The sequence below is a fragment of the Vidua chalybeata genome, chromosome 2 (assembly GCF_026979565.1).
Source record: "Vidua chalybeata isolate OUT-0048 chromosome 2, bVidCha1 merged haplotype, whole genome shotgun sequence".
Taxonomy (NCBI): Eukaryota; Metazoa; Chordata; class Aves; order Passeriformes; family Viduidae; genus Vidua; species Vidua chalybeata.
The window spans coordinates 59853442-59874255 of NC_071531.1; the positions used below are offsets into that span (position 1 = coordinate 59853442).

A 20814-nucleotide genomic window follows, 5' to 3' on the forward strand; every position below is an offset into this window, starting at 1 on the left:
AGGAAAAAATTCTTTCCCAAAAGGGTTGTCAAGGCTGCCCAGGGCTGTGGTGGAGTCCCCATTACTGGAGGGATTTAACAGACATGTGGATGTGCCACCTGGGGACATGGGTTAGAGGTGACCTTGGCAGTGCTGGTGGAATGGTAGGACTCCCTGACCTTAGAGATCTTTTCCAACCTAAATTATTCTGTGATTCAGAGATTTTAAGTCACAGGTTCTATTTTATCTACACTCAGCAAAGAAATGCATCTCTTTCAGTTCCTCCTGAGTGGAAATCTGTGATTCCTCTCTTATTTAAGCAGAAGTTTTCAAAGTCCTCTGTGTTGTAAATAGAGACAAGCCAATCTGAATTAATAATTAATAACTAAATTTATTTGCGATCACATAACAATTTAGAGTTCAAATTCACCCACAGTTTACAGAGCAGCTCTGGGTGCAAACCGACAGTCAGTGCCCCCTTTGAGTTTGCACACCATTGTATTTCGGCAGAGAGTTTCTATACATTTTATTTTGCCCTCAGCAATAAGCTACTGCATATTCATGCAGTCCTCTCTCACAGAGGAGATGTCCCCGCCACTGATGTCTTCTTGGCAGCTGCTCATCTACTCACAGATATTGTCCAGATATCTCCAGGAAGGGGACAATAGTTGCTTATCTCTGGGACTTCATCTCTTTGCTCCTGGGGTTGGGTCTGGGTCTTGGCTTTGGCACCATCTGTCTGGGTTTAGCTTGGGTGTGACTTGATGGCCCACTTGTTATTGCTGGCTAGGGCTTTTTGAATGTTAATTAGGTGCTCCGCAACTTAATCTGCAAATTCCCTTCGCCCTGGTTTTTACAGCAACTCTAAAACATTTTATGGCTACAGTGGATAACATTCATAACTACAGTTCATTACATGCACCCCCAACTGCACGAATTCCATATATAACATCTGTAAGTATTTATTTTTCTCTCCTTAATTAAGAAAGTAGAAAGACAAAAAGCAAATGATATTGAAACAGAGATTTTCAGAATTAAGTTAATAAAATGAATTAAGCATTTATAATTTAGCTTGTAGAGTTATGTGTTGAATTTTAACCTTTTACTTAAGAAACCTCTGCCTGGTACAAAGGGCATAGGAAAATGCAAATTTCTGAAGCTTCCTGCATAAAGAACAATACCAGAAGAGGTAAAGAACCCAGATAAAGAAGCCCCTCTGTCTCCAAGCCTATCAAGACTGACAGACGTACTCAGATAAGCACCAAAGGACCAAAAGCGCACGCGGAAAGAGGAAAAGTTCAAAAGTTCAACCATGAGGAAGACCACAATCTTCAGCCTCAGGACCACCGAGAGACCCTCCGTACGACCACCACAGCAAACCACGCGTGCCCAGAAGGGCGTGGACTTATTTAGCATGAGAGGCGAGGACAGGCGGGGCCAAGGGTTGAATATGCATGAAAAAGTTGTGCAATGTATTGCATATGGAACGTCTTTGAGAATAAAAGTGTGGGTCAGACTGAGGCTCGGGGCACAAGTTTTGGAGGGCTATCTCACTTGTGCCGGGCGCTGACATACATACCCACTTCATAACTACCCCAGCTTATGGAGTCTATCTATTTATTCTGCGTATCGCTTCAACATAACCACAGCAAAGCAGGACACAAATATTTATTAAGAATTGCTTAACTCCTTGGTCAGGTCTTCCAAGAATCTGACTTGCTCATGAATCCAGAGGATGAAGCTTCCTTGTCATAATAAGCCACAAGCAAAGACCTGTGACTCTCTGCAATACAACTGCTTTGGAATTAAGCAATACAACTGCTCCAGGGCTTAGCCTGAAATTTCTGGGGGCAGAAAATGCTTCCCACATGTCTGGGTGTCCCCAGGGCACAGGTGTGTCTCTTTTAACTAATGAAAATCAAGAGTTCCTTGGCATGGCTAGTCTCCAGCAAGAACGAGAGTGCTGGATAGAAAACACATTGAAACATCATCACTGGACCAGAGATGTCCCTGCAACAATTTTTCACTGAGTCATAGAATCGTTATAGTTGGAAAAGTCCTTCAAGACCATTAAGTCTGACCATTCCTCCAGCACTGCCAAGCCCACCAAGTGCCACATGTGTGTTAAATCTCTTCACGAATGGGGACTTCACCACTGCCCTGGGCAGCGTGTTCTAGGGTTTGAAAACTGTTTTAGGGAAGGAATTTTCCCTAATAACCAATCTAACCTCTTCTTGGTCTCACCATCCATCTCTCTGACAATGCTGCTGTTACACAGTTCAGGAAGACCAAGAGGCCTGGGCCCACAGATCTCCCCACAGAATTTTGGAAATCACTGATGGTCTCTTATCAGGAAACATCCTGTCTCCAGGTAACAGTGTTGAAAGAATTAAAAACCTCCTTTGCTTTCTGGAAGCAGTCAGGCTTTTTATAGATGGATAATGAGATGATTGGCTCTCACAATTAAGGGATGACTATTATGTAAATATTAAGAGAAGCTTTATTGATATATATAGTTATGTTATTGTAGTTTAGATGTCCTCTGTTCTCCCCATAGTTCCCTTCCCCCCCCCCCCCCCCCGCTGTATTATTGCCATCAGACAGCCTGGGTTGTCTAGGACAGGTAAAAAGAAGGTGTGCACGTGTGCCCCTTCCATGGGGCAGTTGGAAATGGAAAAGCTTGTTGCTAAAGGGGCGCAGCATGACAACACATGACCCTCCAATCAAGTTACAAGAAAGGAGTCTCCACCAATAAAGGCAAAGGAGAGCTGCCTGACAGACTTTAGGAGGGGCCAGGGTTGGCTGTTGCAACGCCCCCCTCCCCCCCCACCCCAGGAGTATAAAAGAGGGAGCATCCATCTTGAAGATGAACTGACCATGTGGTAGTCAGCTAAAAAGGCAGTTCCCAGCACTGCAATTTTTCTTTATTTAGTCCTTAGTTGTATTTTTGTTAAGGTTTAATAAACCTTTTAAAATTTTTAAAGTGTGCAGTTGTCTCTCACAAGCTTCTGACATTTGCAGTAGAAGACAAAGGATGGGGAGAGATTTGAATTAATTCTAAACCAGTTTTAGCTCAATTAAAGCAACCAATGCTTTTAGGAAGAGATCCCTTGGGGTTTCACCAGAGCCCTGTTATCCTAGTGATTTGGGAAAACTGAGTCTAACAGATCCCTCATAGCCCAGCATGTTCCCACGCCTGACAAAGGGGAGGGATTATTTTTCAGCTAACATCTCTGATTTGCTTCTGCCAAAGGTTGTTCTTAGTTTTATTCTGTAATTCTTGGCTGCAGTGACCTTGGGATCTGAAATGCCCCTTAGACATTTGAGTGAAGCCTTTGTACATGGCCAGTCCTTTCACAGTGCTCATAGTTCAGTGCAATCTGTTCACGGTATTATTCTGTATCCTGGTTACAATGAGACCTTTGGTTTTCCCAGCCCTCTGATGAGATGATTTTGTTGCTTACCTGAGGCGCTTGTCAGTTCCTTGAGGATTTTTCCCCCCCAAACTTCTTTTTTCCACATAGTCAATTGCATCTCTTTGCACATGACAAGGCACAGGCTCAGACTTTGCACCTGCTTGGAGATACAAATGCAAATCAGGAGTGGTATTTCCTTTCTCTATACCTATATAAATGTGTGCAAGGATGCACATAGAAACTCATATGCCCCATCCATCCACCATCCATCCATGTCTTGGCAGAGGCATGAGATTCATGTATCCTGTGCTCAGCAGTGAAACATCCTTTTGTTATATCTCCACCTCCTTGGCTGAGACTGAAACCCATCCACATCACATCACTTGTGAACAAAAGTGACCTGCCTGTGTTCATCCCTTCTTCTTGTCCCTTCCTGCTGTGCACAGGGTGATGTGTAGGTGAAGGGGGAAAATAAAACTGGCTTACCAGCATGAATTCCTCATTGTCTCTGCCAATATCCAAATATTGCAAAATTTGAAAGAGACAGGATCTTGAAAGCAGGATTGGGTCCTGAATGGAATTTACTTTCAAGATTTGGGTGGAAGAAGCATGAAATTGTCACCATCTAACAATATTGTGAGTCATGATGGTGTAAAGTCCATGACACCTCCCTCTCCTCCCTGTATGGAATGGTGCTGTGCGCAGCCACCACTGTGACTGTATGTTGCACAATCCCTTCTACTGTTACACTGGATCGATACTGACGGACGACTTTGCACTTTGCATTTGCCATTTGTTTCCTTCTCCTTGTGAGACGTGCATGCAGAGCCCAAGATGAAAGTTGAGTTTGCTCCAATGTCTGTGCCACTGCAGAGAAGGCTTCAGACAGCATCAGTGGTTCAATGGATCTTCAGCTTCCTGGGTCTAGGTAAGAGACATCTCTTTTTCCTTTTTCTGAGAAGCCAGAGAAGCTTTCCATAGAATTGCAGTATGGTTTGCATTGGAAGGGCCCTTAAAGACCATCCAGATACAATCCCATACATTTTTTTGCATTTCAATTGTTCTCTTTATGCAGCACTCTGATATGGATTTGCTTTGGCTCCTGTCCCATTTGGCCTCAAAACACTCTCACAACATACATGAATCATAAGCACATTTGGCAAGGAAAATGAGAACATGCCAGGCTGAACCTTGTGAACCCAGCAGGCAGTAGCTGTGCATGATTATAAAATGATTTAAGATGTGAGAGGCCACTAAAACACCCCTTTAAATTGTCACCTGCGGTGTTGTCATATTCTCTTGTCCCTGGTGATAGATGTTAGGGATAGGAGCAATTGGTGCCAGGACATCTCCTGCAAAGCAGAGGGAGTGCCTGGAACAGCCAGAGTAAACAGAGCTTTCCTGCATCTCACTGGGGTAGTGTATAGCTGAACACTCTACACAGAGGGAGCTGCAAGTGTGGTCCGGCTCTGGCTTTGGAGATGGAGTCTCACCTACCTTTAGCCCAGGGCATCTCCATTTCTACAATGGAGGGAAAAGGCTCCTAAGAAGATGTGGGGCTCCTACCTGATTTTTTTTTCTTCATTTTCACTTCATTCCAGCTTTTGTCGGTGATCTCCTGGGAGCAATGGGATGAGCTGCCATCCCCTTCCTCTGACTCTTGTCAGTGATTGACAAGGAATTAGGTGCCTACCTTTGTGATGGCTACGACTGTATGGTGTGTTTTCCCTAAATAAACCCACAGTCCACTCCTATGAGGTCTTGGCCTGAGCTTTGCCATGCTGTTCTCACAATGCCATAGCATTGTTTCCTAAAAGATTTGTGTGTACAGGGGTATGTGTGTACAGGGTGTGGGGGAGAATGTGTACAGACAGCATGTGATGAGATGTCAGCTGGCAGTCTGAGAAAAGAAGCCAGTCCACCTTTGTGTCATCAGATCCTGCAGAGATTTAAACATCTGTGCACATCGTCATTGCCAGTCATCTTACTCCTCATGCCATCACAAAATGCAGGAGAAACTATCAAAAATGCCCCTGGATGGTCTCCAGTAGCTTAAGTTTGACTGAAAGGTGCCCTGGCTTCATGTGAGGATGCCAGGACAAGAAGGTTTATCAGGTACCTTATTATTCAGCTTCCAAAACATCCTGATTATCATTGCACAGTGGGTGCTTGACAAGGAACAACTGCTTGGAGCTCTGCTCAAAGTCAGTGGTGATTTTGGGGGCTGCAAAATATTGGTCTTGCTCTGGTTTGTACCACACCATGATGCCTTTAGCATAATCATACAATCACAGACTGGTTTGGGTTGACAGAGACTTTAAAAATCATCCTGTTCCACTCCCTGCCACAGGCAAGGACACCTTCCACTAGACCGGGTTGCTCCAAGCCCCATCTAACATGGCCTTGAACAGGGCCCCAGGGATGGGAAAGCTACAACTTCTTTGAGCCATCTATGCCAGCGTTTTTGACTTGTTCTCACCACCTGATCGGAGCATGGTGGCACTAAGGAAGTGTACAGCTATGCATGGGAATATTTACAGGTCATGCAGCATCTAAACCAGGGTGGGATTTTCCACTTCTCTTTCCACTCTTTAGGTTTAGAGTTTTCGTGCTTTAAGCTGTTGCTCTGCTTGGTATTAGGAATGGGAAATAGAATTACCATGCTTGAGGAATGGTACCGTAGGAGGAGTATTGGTGACTCTGCTTTTGTAGCAGTTTGAGGAAAAGACACATCAGCAAACTAAGATGCAGACAAAGTCACTGCTTGGTGGAGGACATCAGGTGCTGATGGAAATGACACACATGCTGTTTTGAATAGGATGCACAGGGAAATGATGATGGGAGACACAGAGGCACATTATCAGGGAGTGCAAACTGCCTGGGGGCATTTACAGCCCATCAGGCTGGAAGGTGACATCCCAGTGTTTCCTAGTTTTATGGAAATAAAAATATCAAAGGTAGGTTATCAGTGTAAAATGCCTGGGGCCATTTACAGCCCATCAGGAGCCAAGCTGAAAGGTAACATCACAGAACTTCCTGTTGTTATGCCAGTTGTGAATCTCAGATGGGATGTGTGTAAAGCTCCTCCTTTGCTGGGGCAAGACAGTTACTGACTAGCTCAAAACACAGCAGATATTTGTGTGTATCTTTGTGTGCATCTCCAGAACTACACCTGGACAGAAAGCACAGGCTGTGCTTCAGACTCCCACTCAGTTTCTTAGATGGGCCCTTCCAAAATCTTCTACAGACCTGAGCTTGAATGACCACATTTGCACCAGTATCTGATGGACTGCAGGACTGTGCAATACTGGTCCAGACAGGGTAGCTCTTTAAATGTTTCTTGCTGTAGGACTGGCTTATGCTAAGTGTCAGGAAAATTACTCCACAAACACCAGAGGTTTATGTCCAAAAAGGAGACAGAGGAGTCCTGTAACTTTATTCGAATAAAGGAAGAGGCCATGAGGCATTTCCCCTGGGGTCTCTCAAAATTTTAGAGGACACAGCCTCCTTTTTATCCTAATTTCCTGGGCACATTTCCCTTTCACTTTCCTCATTGGCTGAGGTACTTGAGATGTTATAAATTGAGGCGAATAATTTATTCAGCCTTTCAAGAGTCAATCAGAAATTTATTGATTACAGCAAGCGATGGCAAGCAAACAGCACTGGGTGCAGCCGGGGAGTCCCCGCTCCGCAAACGGCTCACACCATTTCCCCCTTCCCGCAGTCTTTTTATACTCTTTTTCTTCCATGTCTGTGGTATCTCTGGGTGTACTCTGCGCTTGCGCCCTCTGTTGCTAGGGGGTTGTCTTCTACTCTCTGGTGGTCGTTTGAGGAAGGCTCCTCTCTTCTTCCTTGGTGAAAGTCCACGGCCCTGTAATGGTCTTTTCCATATAAGGTTATATGTTATATGCACCTAAGTTCTAATTACACAACCAGCTTAAGTAATCAACATACTAGCTAGTTTCTGTCTGGCGGTTTTCTGTTATCTACACAAGGCTTCTCCTTTGGTTCTCTGTTATCTTACACAAGGCTTCTCCTTTGATTTTCTGTTATCTACACAAGCCTTCTACTTTCTGTCTTGATGAACAAAGAGTCTTCTCTAACTTATCACAGAGAGGTACAGACTTCCTGAAATGCCAAGACCCCCTTCTAATGTATTCTCCCCTGGCCTTTTTCCCAGAGTCAATCAGTGGAATTCCTATAGAATTAATGGTTATTCTCGTTGTTTCTTTCATGTCTCAGTATCCAATTTTATTTATCAGGAGACCTACAGTTTGTTTGTAAAGACAAATCTCTCTCATTCCATTTATCAATCAGTGGAATCTTTCCCATTGTTTCTTTTAGCTCTCTCAGTGCTAGTTTTATCTACTAGCAGACTCACCATTTGTTTGTAAAGACAAATCTCTCATTCCTTTCATAAGTATCACTCTTCTGAACAACACCTTATCCCAGTTTGTGCAATTCAAGTGGCCAGGGGCCATTGCTGGTCACCAGGAGGGATGAAGCTACCTTTTTTTTTTGGAAGAGATGTGCCAAACAGCCATCCTTGGTGCCATTGTGTACTTGTGTTATAAACCCTGGGGCTCTCCCTGAGCAGAAGAGATCCCACCTGTGATCAACATTCTAGTGAAGAAGAGATCCCACATGTGATCAACCTTCTGCCACCAGAGAACACCTGGCAGGAGAAGACACCAATGTATCCTGGCAAGAGAGATGGAAATCTGGCAAAGAGCCATGAAGTCTTGGACATAGCTAACGAGAATGGAACATTTTGGAGTGCTGTATGATTCCCTCTCTAGCCCTGCATTTGCATTTCCTTCCACAGTCCATGATTCAGTTGGGATGCAGTAGAGATGTGGTCACAGTGTTAACAGACGATCGAACAGCACATCCCCATTCTCAGCATGGATGCAGTTTGGAGCTTATGGAGCTTCAACAATGTTTTCCAATAAAACAATTTGTACTTCAGGTTTTTCCCTTCTTGGTATTGGAAGCAAGCTGGCACTTGACTTTCCAGAGATGGAAATAACTTCTAGAGCCAGCAGAATGACAGCAAATGGCCAGGAGGGAGGAATCCTCTGCAGTTGTAGGAGTTGCTTGCAAACACAGACTCTACGTCCTGCAGGGAAATGCAGCTTGCTCTGAATGAGGATGAGACCCAAACCCACTCCTTCTCCCATGGCTGACCTTCAAGAGCTTATCATCTTTCCCAGGAAGAACTTGATTTGTTGTTTGGGGTTTTTTTGTGTGTTTTTGTGTGGTTTTTTTTTTTTTTTTTGGTTGGTTGGTTTGGGGTTTTGCATGTTTTGTTTGGTTTGGTTTGGTTTGTTTCAGGGTTTGGTTTGGGTTTCTTTTGGTGATACAATCTGAAACCAAAAGCAGTTAAGAAATGCTCTTAAGAGGGGCATTAGAAAGGTGATAACAAAACCTTATGAAGCAATTCCAGCTGGTTTGGTTCACTTTACAAAGTTTCTTTAAGCCTGGAGCTTTCCACCTAAAATCTCCCAGTTTAACAACTGCATAAGCCAGATGCTGATAGTGTTATTTTCATTCCATGAGCTGCCAAACACCCCTTGTTGCACTGTTATAATCCTGAGGCACAGAGCTCAGACTTTCTGTGGGCAGGATTTAGCTGTCGGCTGCTCCTTTGTTTGGGAGACAGGCTTGGGCTTCTGCTTCCACAAGAGGGCTTCTGAAACACCCATTTGCTGCCTAGCCCTTTGGCCAGAGATCCCAGAAGCACTGATTGCAGGCAGCTTGGTTGCTATGGCTGTGCAAATGCATTCCCTAAGAAGCCAATCACCGTGCGAGGGACTTATTTATTCCTGCAGGATGCTGGGTGAGGGCAGCAGCTTGGCCCCAGTGCTGGCAAGGAGCTCTGCTCCAGCATCCCTTGCAACAGGCAGGCATTGTCCATACTGCCAGTTTTCTTGAGGATGCTCTTGACAAGAGCATGGAGACAAAAGGTTCTATTTATTTCAGGGGCTGACAGTTGCTGGAGGGGGAATGCATATTGTAAGAATGGGTTGCAGGGCATGGAGTAGGGACCCTATTGCCTTCCTAGTACATGATCTGAGTACTGACCAATGTCCCTTTATAATGGAGTGGAACCAGGCTACTGCAGAAAACTGAAATCAACAGGCTGGTGCCCAAGCCTGCTGCACTGCTTCCTTCTGCCTCTCTCATTCCCTCTCTCCACTGGGCATGGACACCCATCCAGATACACCATGCAGAACTATGAGTGCAGAGCTGAACCATGGCAAACAAACCCAGTGTAGGGCCAGTAGATCCGAGCATGCTGCCTCTGCAGATCTAGCATACCACACGCAGACTTTGAACCTTCGAGTCATCAGGGTTGGCTCAAAGGGCATGTGGTACCAGCATGATCAGGCTTCCTTGGCAGATGAGTGTAGTCCACAGCCTACCCACATCAGCTGTGCCCAAGGGTGCACTATCTGTGTAGGTGGCCACAATCAGTGCCACTCCAGGCTGGCACTGAGGATCTCAGCAGCATGCATCTTGGAAGCATTCAAGGCCAGCTTGGATGGGACTTTGAACAATCTGATTTAATGGAAGGTAACCCTGCCCATGGCAGGGCAGTTGGAACTGGATGGTCTTTAAGATCCCTCTAACCCAATGCATTCTGTGATTCTGCAATGATCTTGGAAACCATCCTGGCAAGTGCAGTATGAATCTGGTTCACTTTGGGGGTGTTGTGATAACTAAAATCTCTTTCTGCAGGCTGCAGTTTTCCCTATTTCAGGCTGAATTAACAAATTTTGGGTTAGGAGCACTTTGATGGGACATGGTCCCTGCTTAGACTTGGTCAGAGAAGTTCTCCATGTGCTTTGAAACCTGTGGCTCCTTTGGAACCCATGGCTTTCTTGGAGCCCATGGCATATTTGTGCTCTCTGTGATATGGCCATTTTCTTGTCCAGAGAGGGATTTACAGCTCACAGCAACACTCAGCATAAGAAACCCACCACTTCATTTTTGCTTCTTTGAAGCAAAGCTATGAGCTTCTTTGAAGCAATCCAGCCCAGGAAACCAATTGACCTGTGGAAAAAAAACAAAAACAAACAAAAAACCCAACGAAACAAACCCCCCTCCCCCCCCAAAAAAAAACAAAAACAAAAACAAAAAAAAAAAAAAAAACAAAAACAAAACAAAACAAAACAAAAAAAAACCAAAAAAACACAAAAAACCAAAAAACAGAAAACAAAAAAAAAACATCAAATACACATTGATGTGTTTTTTCTTTGCTGAGTCTCATACAGCCATGGAGATGTGAGATGCTGGGTCTTGGATCATGAAAAGTTGCTGCACTCTGCTAAACAGGTGCACTGCAGAGTCCAAGACCATCCTATGAATGCTTCATCCAGAGCCAAACCTTACCATGGACAACCATAGAGAAAACTTCCTGAATCTGGACTCATCAGAAAATGCAAGATTTAGGTCTGCATGCTGCATTCCTTCTTGCCAGGGACCCTTTGGTTTTAGTTTTGGTTTGAAGCAGTCTCCACTTTCCATGACAGTGGTAGACAATGCAGCAGCCAATCTCAGCCCAGCCCAGAAATATCTGTTTTCAGATAACAGAACTGATGCATCTGCAATGACTTGCATGATGCCTTTAACCCTGCTCTTATAGCCCTTGTCTGCTTTGAAAGAGCTCTGTGTAAGGGCTTAAGCCATTTAGCATATGCCATTGGGCTATAGCACAGGAGTCCAGATGTTGGTGATGGAGAGATGGGGAAGACTGATTCAATTATCAGAATGCAAATTTATTTTGGGATACAAATGCTTATATACTATTTAGGGAGCCTAGTAATGTTTACTACAATGATTAGGTTAAAATCACATACACAAACTTATGCATATCACATCTCTTGCTTACAGAGTTTAATGAGATTTTCTTTTTCCAGTAAACCTGTCTGATTGAATCTTCTTGCAATCTAGATCTAATTTTCAAAGTTCTGTTTGCTTTTGCCAAGGCATCCTGTTACCAAATCTCTTATGTTTACCAGGTCCAAAGTCTTGTGTCTCACAACATCCCAACATCTCCCCCTTTCCTTTCAACCAAAATCACTCCTTTAATGGCCTTAATAATTAATCTATGCACAGATCGAAAGGTATCATGATTAATACAATTATTATCAAAATTATTACATACATACCTATCATAAAAAGAGTCTTTTAGTTAAAAAACTCCAACCCTAAAAGGCTCAGGTTTGATCTTTATAAACGAAAACATTCCTGATGGTAGCTGCAGGGGTGGAGGCATTACTGGACTTAGAAAGGCTGCCAGAAGTATAATTGCAGCAAAAGGTTTGATTATTTTACACAGGGTGATAGAAACATTTTTAGACTGATTCCTTTTTGTGTATTTAAAATCAACATAAAAATCCAATTTCACAGATCCCAGGAACTCTAATTCTTGGGGTTCCTAGGATGTTTCGGGAGGGTAAGGGATCAAATTTCATGTGCTTTGATTTGCTTTCAAAATTTTTAGTGTAAATATTAGTATAAAGTTCTGGAGGAGCTATATCCAGACCTGCAGAAGGAGCAGATGAGGATCATGTCTATTTGCAACCTCAAACCTGTTTGTAATCTCATACCTGTCTGCAACTCAAACCTGCCCATTTCTTCTGAGCAGTGGGACTGGTGGTGGTGGTGGATTTAGTCTGGGAACCTGACATGACTTTTGGAACACACTAATAGAGCTCTGTGGAAAATTTCTGGCCACTGGTGGCCCACAAAGTGTTGGTGTTCAGACAGTGGTATGGAGCTGTTCCTCCTCACCAAATTACAGACCATAAATAATCAGGTGCCTGCGTAAAGCTGGAATTCGTTTGGATGCAGATTTAACTGTACATTTTCTGGAACCTTCCTGTCTCCTTGGTTCCATCCACAGTAACTTTCAGACTGACAGTCCATTCTCGCACAGGAATGGGCCCCTTTCCCAAAGAGCACCAAAAGGTTTCAAAAGGACAAAGCCCCCCTAAATCTTAAAATTGAGTGTCGGTCACCGAGCACAAATTTTGCTCTGGGGAAAAAAAAAAAAAAGTTGAATTGCAAATGAATTGAGGAAGAAATTAATAGTTATATAATTGTGACATAAAGCATGGATTCGGTCCAGAACTACTCCTTCACTTTGTAGAATGTACTTTGAGCTTTGCAAAGTACGATAAAAAGAGAATTAGGCATGGCAGTTTTGCAGCAGACCTGATGACCTGGCTCCTAGGTGCAGTAAAATTGTGTTTATTTATCATGTGGACCCTTGAGCTGCAGTTCATGTTCTATGAAGTTCTTGAGAGTTATAAAGTCTGTGTCTGTGGCATTTGAAAATGAAGCGTGAGCAGCAGATTGAGGGAGGGGATTCTCTCGTTCTGTTTCAGTTTTCTGAGGCTCCAGTTGGAGTGGGTCCAGAGGAGGCCTCGGAGATGCTTCAAGGGCTGGAGCCCCTCTCTTCTGGAGACAGGCTGGGAGAGCTGGGGGTGTTCAGCCTGGAGAAGAGAAGGCTCTGGGCAGACCTTAGAGTCTTTTCCAGTGCTATAGGGGCTCCAAGGGAGCTGGAGAGGGATTTTGCACAAGGGCCTGGAGGGGACAGGACAAGGGAGAGTGGCTTCCCACTGCCAGAGGGCAGGGTTAGATGGGATATTGGGAAGAAATTCTTGGCTGTGATGGTGGTGAGGTCCTGGCACAGGTTGCCCAGAGAAACTATGACTGCCACATCCTTGGAAGTGTCCAAGGCCAGATTTGAGGGACTTTTATGATTCCATTAAAGTGTGGCACCAGGTGTGAGCAGTGGTTCTTTCTGCCCTGCACAATGCATTACAGGTTAGACCTGTTGCTTTGCCGAGAGCTGCAGTCTTTCTCCCCACTGCGAAATTCTTAGTGCCTACCCAGGTGCTTGCTGCAGTCTCTCTACTTAAAGGAAGACATGCAATCCCATTTCAGCTTTAAGGGGATTTAGGGTCCTGTTAGATTATTGCTCTTTTTTTCCCCATAGGAATTATTGGTACCATCATGACAGCATTCTAAAAAAGGGCAATGATTTGCTTTTCAATGCAAAGCTTTGTAATCAGGGTGACTTATCATGAAAAAAAATGCTACAAACATGATCTACTTATTTATCCTTAAGTGAAAGCAAGCAGGAGGTACATGAAGGTCTTAGATGAGAGCATCCTATTCCATGTCTCTGACAGGCCTTAGCTGAGAGGAGGTGGAGAGAGCAGGTATCAGGTGACTCCTAAAGGTGGAAAAGATGTCTCAGAGTGTGAGGGTGTGGCTGCATCTATATCACAGCTGAAGCTGAGCAGGGCATCTCCATTCTCATATCTTCCAGCCCTGGGTGGAAAATCTGAAATGAAGACCCAAAGTAAAACAAAATATACAAAACATTATGTAATCCATGAGCTAGGGAAGGCAAAGGACTTGGATTAATCTTTGGGTTTTCTTCAGCTCAGTCTTTCCCTTCGAAAGTAATACCAAGGGTTCCAGAGGGACAGATGGAGAGGACACAGCTCTTCCCAGGCACACATCTGCTTTACCAAGTGGAAGCTTGGTGGCCATCATCACTTTCCAGTATCTGCAGACACACAGTGTTGGGGTTGGGTGGGATTTTATGTACCAAGTGATGTTTGTTTGCACAAATACTTTTGTTCTCCTGTTTCTATGCCAAAACACAGGGTATAAGGGAGGTGGGAGGTGGAGGTCAAAGCTGGCACTAATTGGAGAAAGTCCCAAGTCATGGAAGTCATAGAGAATTAAATAGAGCACTCTTATAAAATTAATTATGACACTGAGTTGAAAGAACTGAAAATCCTCTGGAGTCCAAGATTACAAGTGGAGGAAAGGGTTCGAAATCAATAATAAAAAAACTCACTAAAGAGTAAAATCTTATCTATGGGTATAAATCATAGACACAATTAAAATGGGGAATCATTAGCTCAAGATAAAGCTATTGGGGACTGTACAGTCTGAACATAAGACACTTTTTGCTACAATTGCAAAATATCAGGTGTCATCAGGGGGTATTAACAGGAATTTTGGGGTAAAACAAGGTCATTATCATTGCAGAGATCAGTCTGACTCCAGAGAAAAGCAAGACAGCAAAGGGATAAAGAGCTGATCCATGAGAACACTGTGAATGGAGTGAGACTCATCAGTCTTTTGGGAAGAGGGGGACATGGTGGCCTTTGGAGAAATTGGTGGTTGCTACAAGGGAGGTGCTTGGTGTCTTTTCAGGTTCCTGGGGCAGACAGAAAAGAAAACACCTCTGCATCAGAGGTGCCTTCACACTGATAAATTCAGCAGCAAGTCCAGTGGAGGCTCCATCCCAGGACCAAAAATGCCTCTCCAAATGAACCATTCTTCCCAAAATCCACCTAATCTAACTATCAAGTCACTGCTGGCTTTTCTTTCAGCACAGTGCTGTACAGCTGCCTTCATCGCCCTCTTCTTCACTCGTTTTTGGCTGGTCAGTGCCCTCTATGCTGCATGGTGGTTAATAGACAGGGAGAAACCCAGCAAGGGTGGGCGACGGATCCACGTCCTCCGGAACTGCATCGTTTGGAGGTACATGAGGGACTATTTCCCCATCACGGTAAGTGCCACCAGTTCATTAATGGCTCTTCAGTGTTTCAGGAACCAGTTTCGTCCTTGGAGTCTTCATACAGTCTAGGGCCAGCAGTCATGGCATGGGGTGCAGGGAGCTTGGTGTTGAAGGATAATCTTCCCAGCTCCCAGATTACTCAGACACAGTAAGAAATGGGGATTACCATTTTTACAAACCACATCCTTCAATCATCTGCCTTTTCCATACCTATTTAATCTTGATGCATTCCAGCTGTTAGGGAAATCTCACCTTTGTTTTCCATGTCTATATTGCAACATTCCGGCCCTTCAGGTTGCTCAGAATTTACCCAGTGGGCATAGGGCCAAGTTTTAATCAAAATCCAAGAGATCCTGTGTGGTCTGCAATGTCAGTACCCCATTCTGTTTAAAAGGGAGATGGATGGGTAAAGCTGGGGGTGCACTGGGCAGTCTTAGAGAGCTGTTGTTCTCTTGAGAGGGACTTGTGTGACATTCCCTGATTTACTTAATGTGTGTGGCTGACATTTGCCCTTACTCTTTTATCTGGTGTCCCCTTGGGCATGGTGTGGATGCATGGAGCAGCAGCAAGTCCTGCCTCAGAGCCATCACAAATTGGTACAAATCTGAGCAATGTAGGAGAAGAGCTCATGGGTTGTGCAAGGAAGAGAGCTTTGAGGATAGACCAGGCAATGGGAATTTCTAAGATAATTCCTTTAGGAATACATTGCCTGTTGAGAAAACTCAGATGGGATGCACCCAGCTGGTCAGAGATCACCTGGAGTCAGAAGCTGAGTGCTGCAGTCCAGGATAAAGAAGTTGGGAGCCCAAAAAGCCAAAGAACCCACCAGCCTAAAGGAAAAAATAAGAACCCAGCCTGAGAGTCCATCCTGCATGGAGTAGGGCCTGGGATGAGAGTCCATCCTGCATAGAGTAGGGCCTAGCATAAGGATTAGGGGGAGCCTGAGCAAAGTGAGGACCAGAGATTACATGCCCATCAGCTTTGCTGCTCAAACAGAAATAACCCTCTTTTCTGTTATCAAAAGATCACACCTGGAATACTGTGCACAGTTCTGGAGCTCCCATCATAAGAAGGTTAAATGGCACTTCTGGGGCAAGTCCAGAGGAGGCCACAAAGTCAGTAAGGGGACTGGAGCACCTGCCATATGGAGACATCTGAGAAAGTTGTGGCTGTTTAGCCTGGAGAATGTTGTGTGGATACCACACAGCACCTTCCACTATCTGAAGGGGCCCTACAGGGAAGATGGAGAAAGACTCTTCATCAGGAACTAAGTGATGGAACAAGGCGGAATGGGTTCAAACTGTAAGAAAGTAGATTTAAATGGAATATGGGGAAAAAATTCTTGGCTGTGAGGGTGGTAATGCCATGTTACAGGTTGGCCAGAGAAGCTTTCACTGCCCATCCTTGAAAGTGTCCGGGGCCAGGTTGGACAGGGCTTGGAGCAACCTGGTCTAGCCATTCCCATGGCAAGGAGTAGAATTTCAAGGTCCCTTTGATACTGAAATCAGCCAGAAAATAAACTTTCTAACACAATTTGAAGAGGTAGAAAGCAGGCATTCTTTATCTGTGCAAGACACATTGCAAGGATGTCTTGTTTAATCCAGTGAGTATGGTGAGGCTTTACAACATTATAATCATATATATTCATTAAAACATGTCTCCTAGCTAGTACATTGTCGCAGTGCGCTGTCATATCGTGCTGGGCAGCAACAGCAGGGGGCGCGACCTTCTACCTGTGAGCTCTGCTATTCCCAGTTATTGCTTGGTCCAGCGCAGGAACAGATAATGATGACACGGGATTTGGGGTAAAACTGGATGGATTTATTAGGTCCGTGACCTGGGACCCCAAGAAAAAGCCCAGGGCGTCTGCAGAGGTTTTTATAGGGGGAGTGGTATAGGGCAACTAACCAATGAGGGCATGGCAGGGGAGGAATCTAGGGCAGGACTAACATTCTATAAACTTATCAGGGAGAGCAGGGGAGGGGGATAATACAAAGCAACAAATGGGGTATCGAATACTACAAGATAGACAAGGAACACTCTGGAAAAAGAGGTAGGGATAAGGGAGGATTGACAACTTGGGAGGGAGGAAGTTAGGGAAGGGCTTGGGGAGACTGGTAACTCGGGAGGGGAGGAGATTAGGGAGGAGAATAGTGGGCAAACACAAATTTAAAGCAAAAACCACACCACAGGAGCTCCTCCTTTTCTTTTAAAATAAAGAGAGGGGAGAGCCCTGGTGTTAGAACAAATTGATGAAGGGTATGGGTGTATGACAATACAACAGTCATATAACAGATACAACAAATTTCACATAACAGATACTGTACTTTCACAACATATAACAATTTACTAAAACAACAGAGAAGATTCAGAAACTATCAGGAAAAGGATAAACTTATCATTGCTATAACATATAGGATAAAAATCTTCATGAAATATAAAATGCACAAAGTCCTCATGAAGCACAGGTGGATCTGAGGTATGAAGAACAGCAGAATTTGGGGTATTGGAATTTCTGGGCATGACGAGTGACTGAAGAAAACTGATTTTAAATTCTGCATAACACACAAAGTACTTCAGGGGCTAATCGTCAGTGACACCGTCGCTGAAGGGTGATGTAGTTTTACTAATTTTATTTTTCACCTGATGGCTGCGTGGAAACGGTGGGCATTAACTTGATTGGGTGGCATTTCCTTCTATAACATATAACTCAACAAATAAATTATTTCAAAATTGTCTAGAACATAAAGGACAATTGCATAATACAAAAATCTGGTTTGAGATGTGGGGAGATGATTAATAAATCAATATTTAATTTCTGCTTATAATACTAAATGGTCGTAATATAGAAATCAAAAGGAATAACAGGTAGGGTATACTTAGGGAAATGGATAGGGAACTTGAGCAGTCACCTCTGCAATTTCAAGAAGTAATTTTATTTTGACTGTTTCTTTTTATTTTCTTTTTGTTTCTTTTTTACTTGATTGTTTATTGCAAGTGCTGCAGCTAGAAAGTGTATGATCTGGAAGGGTTTTCGGAGAGGCCTCGAATGATCAAGGCCTTTCGGAAGATCCTTCCAAAAACTGAATGTCAATTGAATCCGAATTTGGTTTAATTCACAGGAAAAATCATGATCGCATTGGTGACTGCCGCAAATAGTATGGGGTATCAGTGAGGTGATTGACCTGGACGTTGCCATCCTGGGGGGGAACAAAATGGCGACTTCCCGGTCTGGGTTTCCAGCTCCACCTTCCTCTGAAGGAGTCCCCCCCAGACGGGGAGGGACCTCCCATCAGAGGAGGAGCCGGAGGAAGGAGTAGGGGTTGGTCCAGCTCTGCCTTCCGACAAAGGAGAACGGCCTCCTACATGCAATTCGTGTAGTGGGCTTTACGGAAGGGGCGGGGCTGGCGGTAAGTTTGGGGCCGAAAAAGAAGGGCTATGGCAGATAAGTGGGCTCCAAGCAGTGTGGCAATCACCATCTTAGAAAGGGGAGGGCCAGGTACACTGCAGTTCCCTTGTACGGCCTGAACAGTGTCCAGCAGAGCACTTGGGATGGCGCAGCCAACACCATCTCCAAGGGAGGATAGGGAAGAGTTTTGAGAAGTCCGAGGGACAGAGGGTACGGGGGACTTCACAGAAACCACAGGGGAACTTACAGGGGAGGGTCCCACCACAACAAGATCTCGACGGTGTGTGTGGATGTCGGGGGCCTCTTTAATATTAAATTCTCCCCTATACTTACAAATGTGCCGTCATTTGGTGAAAAATTTCTGCCCCATTCTTGTTTTTCCTACTCTCTCAGCCCTCATGGGATGCCCCAGCTTTTTGGGGGAGAGCCCAGCTTTGGGTAAGAGAGAATAGAACAAACACTCTCCTGATAAGTGGAGGGTACCCTCAGGGAATGTTCCAACCTTTTGGGGAAGAGCCCTGATGCTAGAGAAAGTGGAGGGTACCTGTGCTCTCCACAAGCTTGGCCACCAGCTCTTGGAGACTAAACCCACCCGCTGGGGATATACCCTGCTTCGGCTCACTTATCCTCAGAGCATGGGTGGAGGTGTGTTTCTGGCCATTCACCTTGAGGATCCAAGGGAGTGACAGTGGAAATCCCCTCAGATTAGCTTATCAGGACGTGCCTGACCGGAGTCGTCCTCCTTAGCAAGTTCGGGAGCTGGCTTCCGTGGTGGAATTGCAATTAGCTCGGGACTTTTTCTTTCTCAGCTTGTCGCCTCCAGGGACTTGGGTGTTCCCGGTGCTTCAAGGCTTGTCCCTGAGGCCTTGGATGCGGCCACTATCAGCCCCTGGTGTGCTCGTCCCAGTGCGAACACCTTGCCCTGCAGAGATTCTGGGATCTTCCCTCTCACCTCTTAGGGCCCTGACTCAGCTTACTGTGAGCCGTCCGACAAGCCTTCTCTCTCTGTCCTTTGGGTAAGTCCACCCCCTCGAGGTGCCCGATGGCAAGAAGAAAGTCAGGGGCGGAAAGCATGTTGGCAAGGACAAGAGAGTCCCGGAGTCTGAAATTTGCTGCTCAGCTCCTCTTAGAGACCAAAGCAGAGCTCGCTGATCTTTGTCATTGGCGTTCCTTTTCCCTCTTCTTCTTCAGAGAGGCAGGCGCCCCCACAGATTTGCCCGTTTGTTTTAAAAGACGAAGGAGGAAACCATCCTTTGCTACCATCTGTTGCAGTGCGCTGTCGTATCATGCTGGGCAGCGACAGCAGGGGCGCGACCTTCTCCCTGTGAGCTCTGCTATTCCCAGTTATTGCTTGGTCCAGCGCAGGAACAGATAATGATGACACGGGATTTGGGGTAAAACTGGATGGATTTATTAGGTCCGTGACCTGGGACCCCAAGAAAAAGCCCAGGGCGTCTGCAGAGGTTTTTATAGGGGGAGTGGTATAGGGCAACTAACCAATGAGGGCATGGCAGGGGAGGAATCTAGGGCAGGACTAACATTCTATAAACTTATCAGGGAGAGCAGGGGAGGGGGATAATACAAAGCAACAAATGGGGTATCGAATACTACAAGATAGACAAGGAACACTCTGGAAAAAGAGGTAGGGATAAGGGAGGATTGACAACTTGGGAGGGAGGAAGTTAGGGAAGGGCTTGGGGAGACTGGTAACTCGGGAGGGGAGGAGATTAGGGAGGAGAATAGTGGGCAAACACAAATTTAAAGCAAAAACCACACCACAGCAATACATAAGCATCACTTTTCCTAGAACTGCCTCCTACTGGAAATCATTTTATGATCCTGGAGGGTCCTCTAAAGGGATCTCTGGTGGTCCTATTCAGTGAATATTTAAATTTTAAAGATGACCTTTCCTCGAACTTTTTCTTTAGGCATGTGCTGTTGCTTCTTGTTGCCTAACTTGCAGAAAAAACACTGTAGCCCTCTTTATCTGTTCTTCTACAGTTAAGCAACATTTATCATCTAGTGTGCATACCTTTACATCCTTTTATCTTTTTCTGCTAGTTAGTCTTTAAGCTCTATTCAGCAACTTCAGAGGAACTGAAAGTTTCTATTCTCTATGTTATTTGTCACATTGCAACCCAACCATAGTGTAATTCAATGATTTTTGTGACTCTAGTAATTATATACAATATATAATCTGTAAATTATTTGTGCCTGTAAGCCACCACTTGTGAAGTGTTGGACCAACCTCTCTGCTGAAATTTAGCTGCCAGCTCATGCCAGCAATGACCCTTCTCCTGTCCTTTTCTAAAGAACATGGAACCCCACTCCTGAATGCCTCACTGTGTTCTGTCTGTCCTTTCTTGTAGGACGACCACTAAGACCAGTAGAGGGAG

The 20814-nt window shown here is 44.7% G+C and overlaps 1 protein-coding gene across 1 annotated transcript in view; it reads left to right on the forward strand.

Annotated features, from left to right (window-relative positions):
* The first annotated feature begins 4229 nt into the window (after window positions 1-4229).
* The window catches only part of MOGAT2 (monoacylglycerol O-acyltransferase 2), a 32893-nt gene continuing 16308 nt past the window's right edge, over window positions 4230-20814 (forward strand). The window contains exons 1-2 of the mRNA XM_053936479.1: window positions 4230-4323; window positions 14822-15000. Coding sequence (XP_053792454.1) covers window positions 4230-4323; window positions 14822-15000 — 273 coding nt within the window. The remainder of the gene's footprint in view (window positions 4324-14821; window positions 15001-20814) is intronic.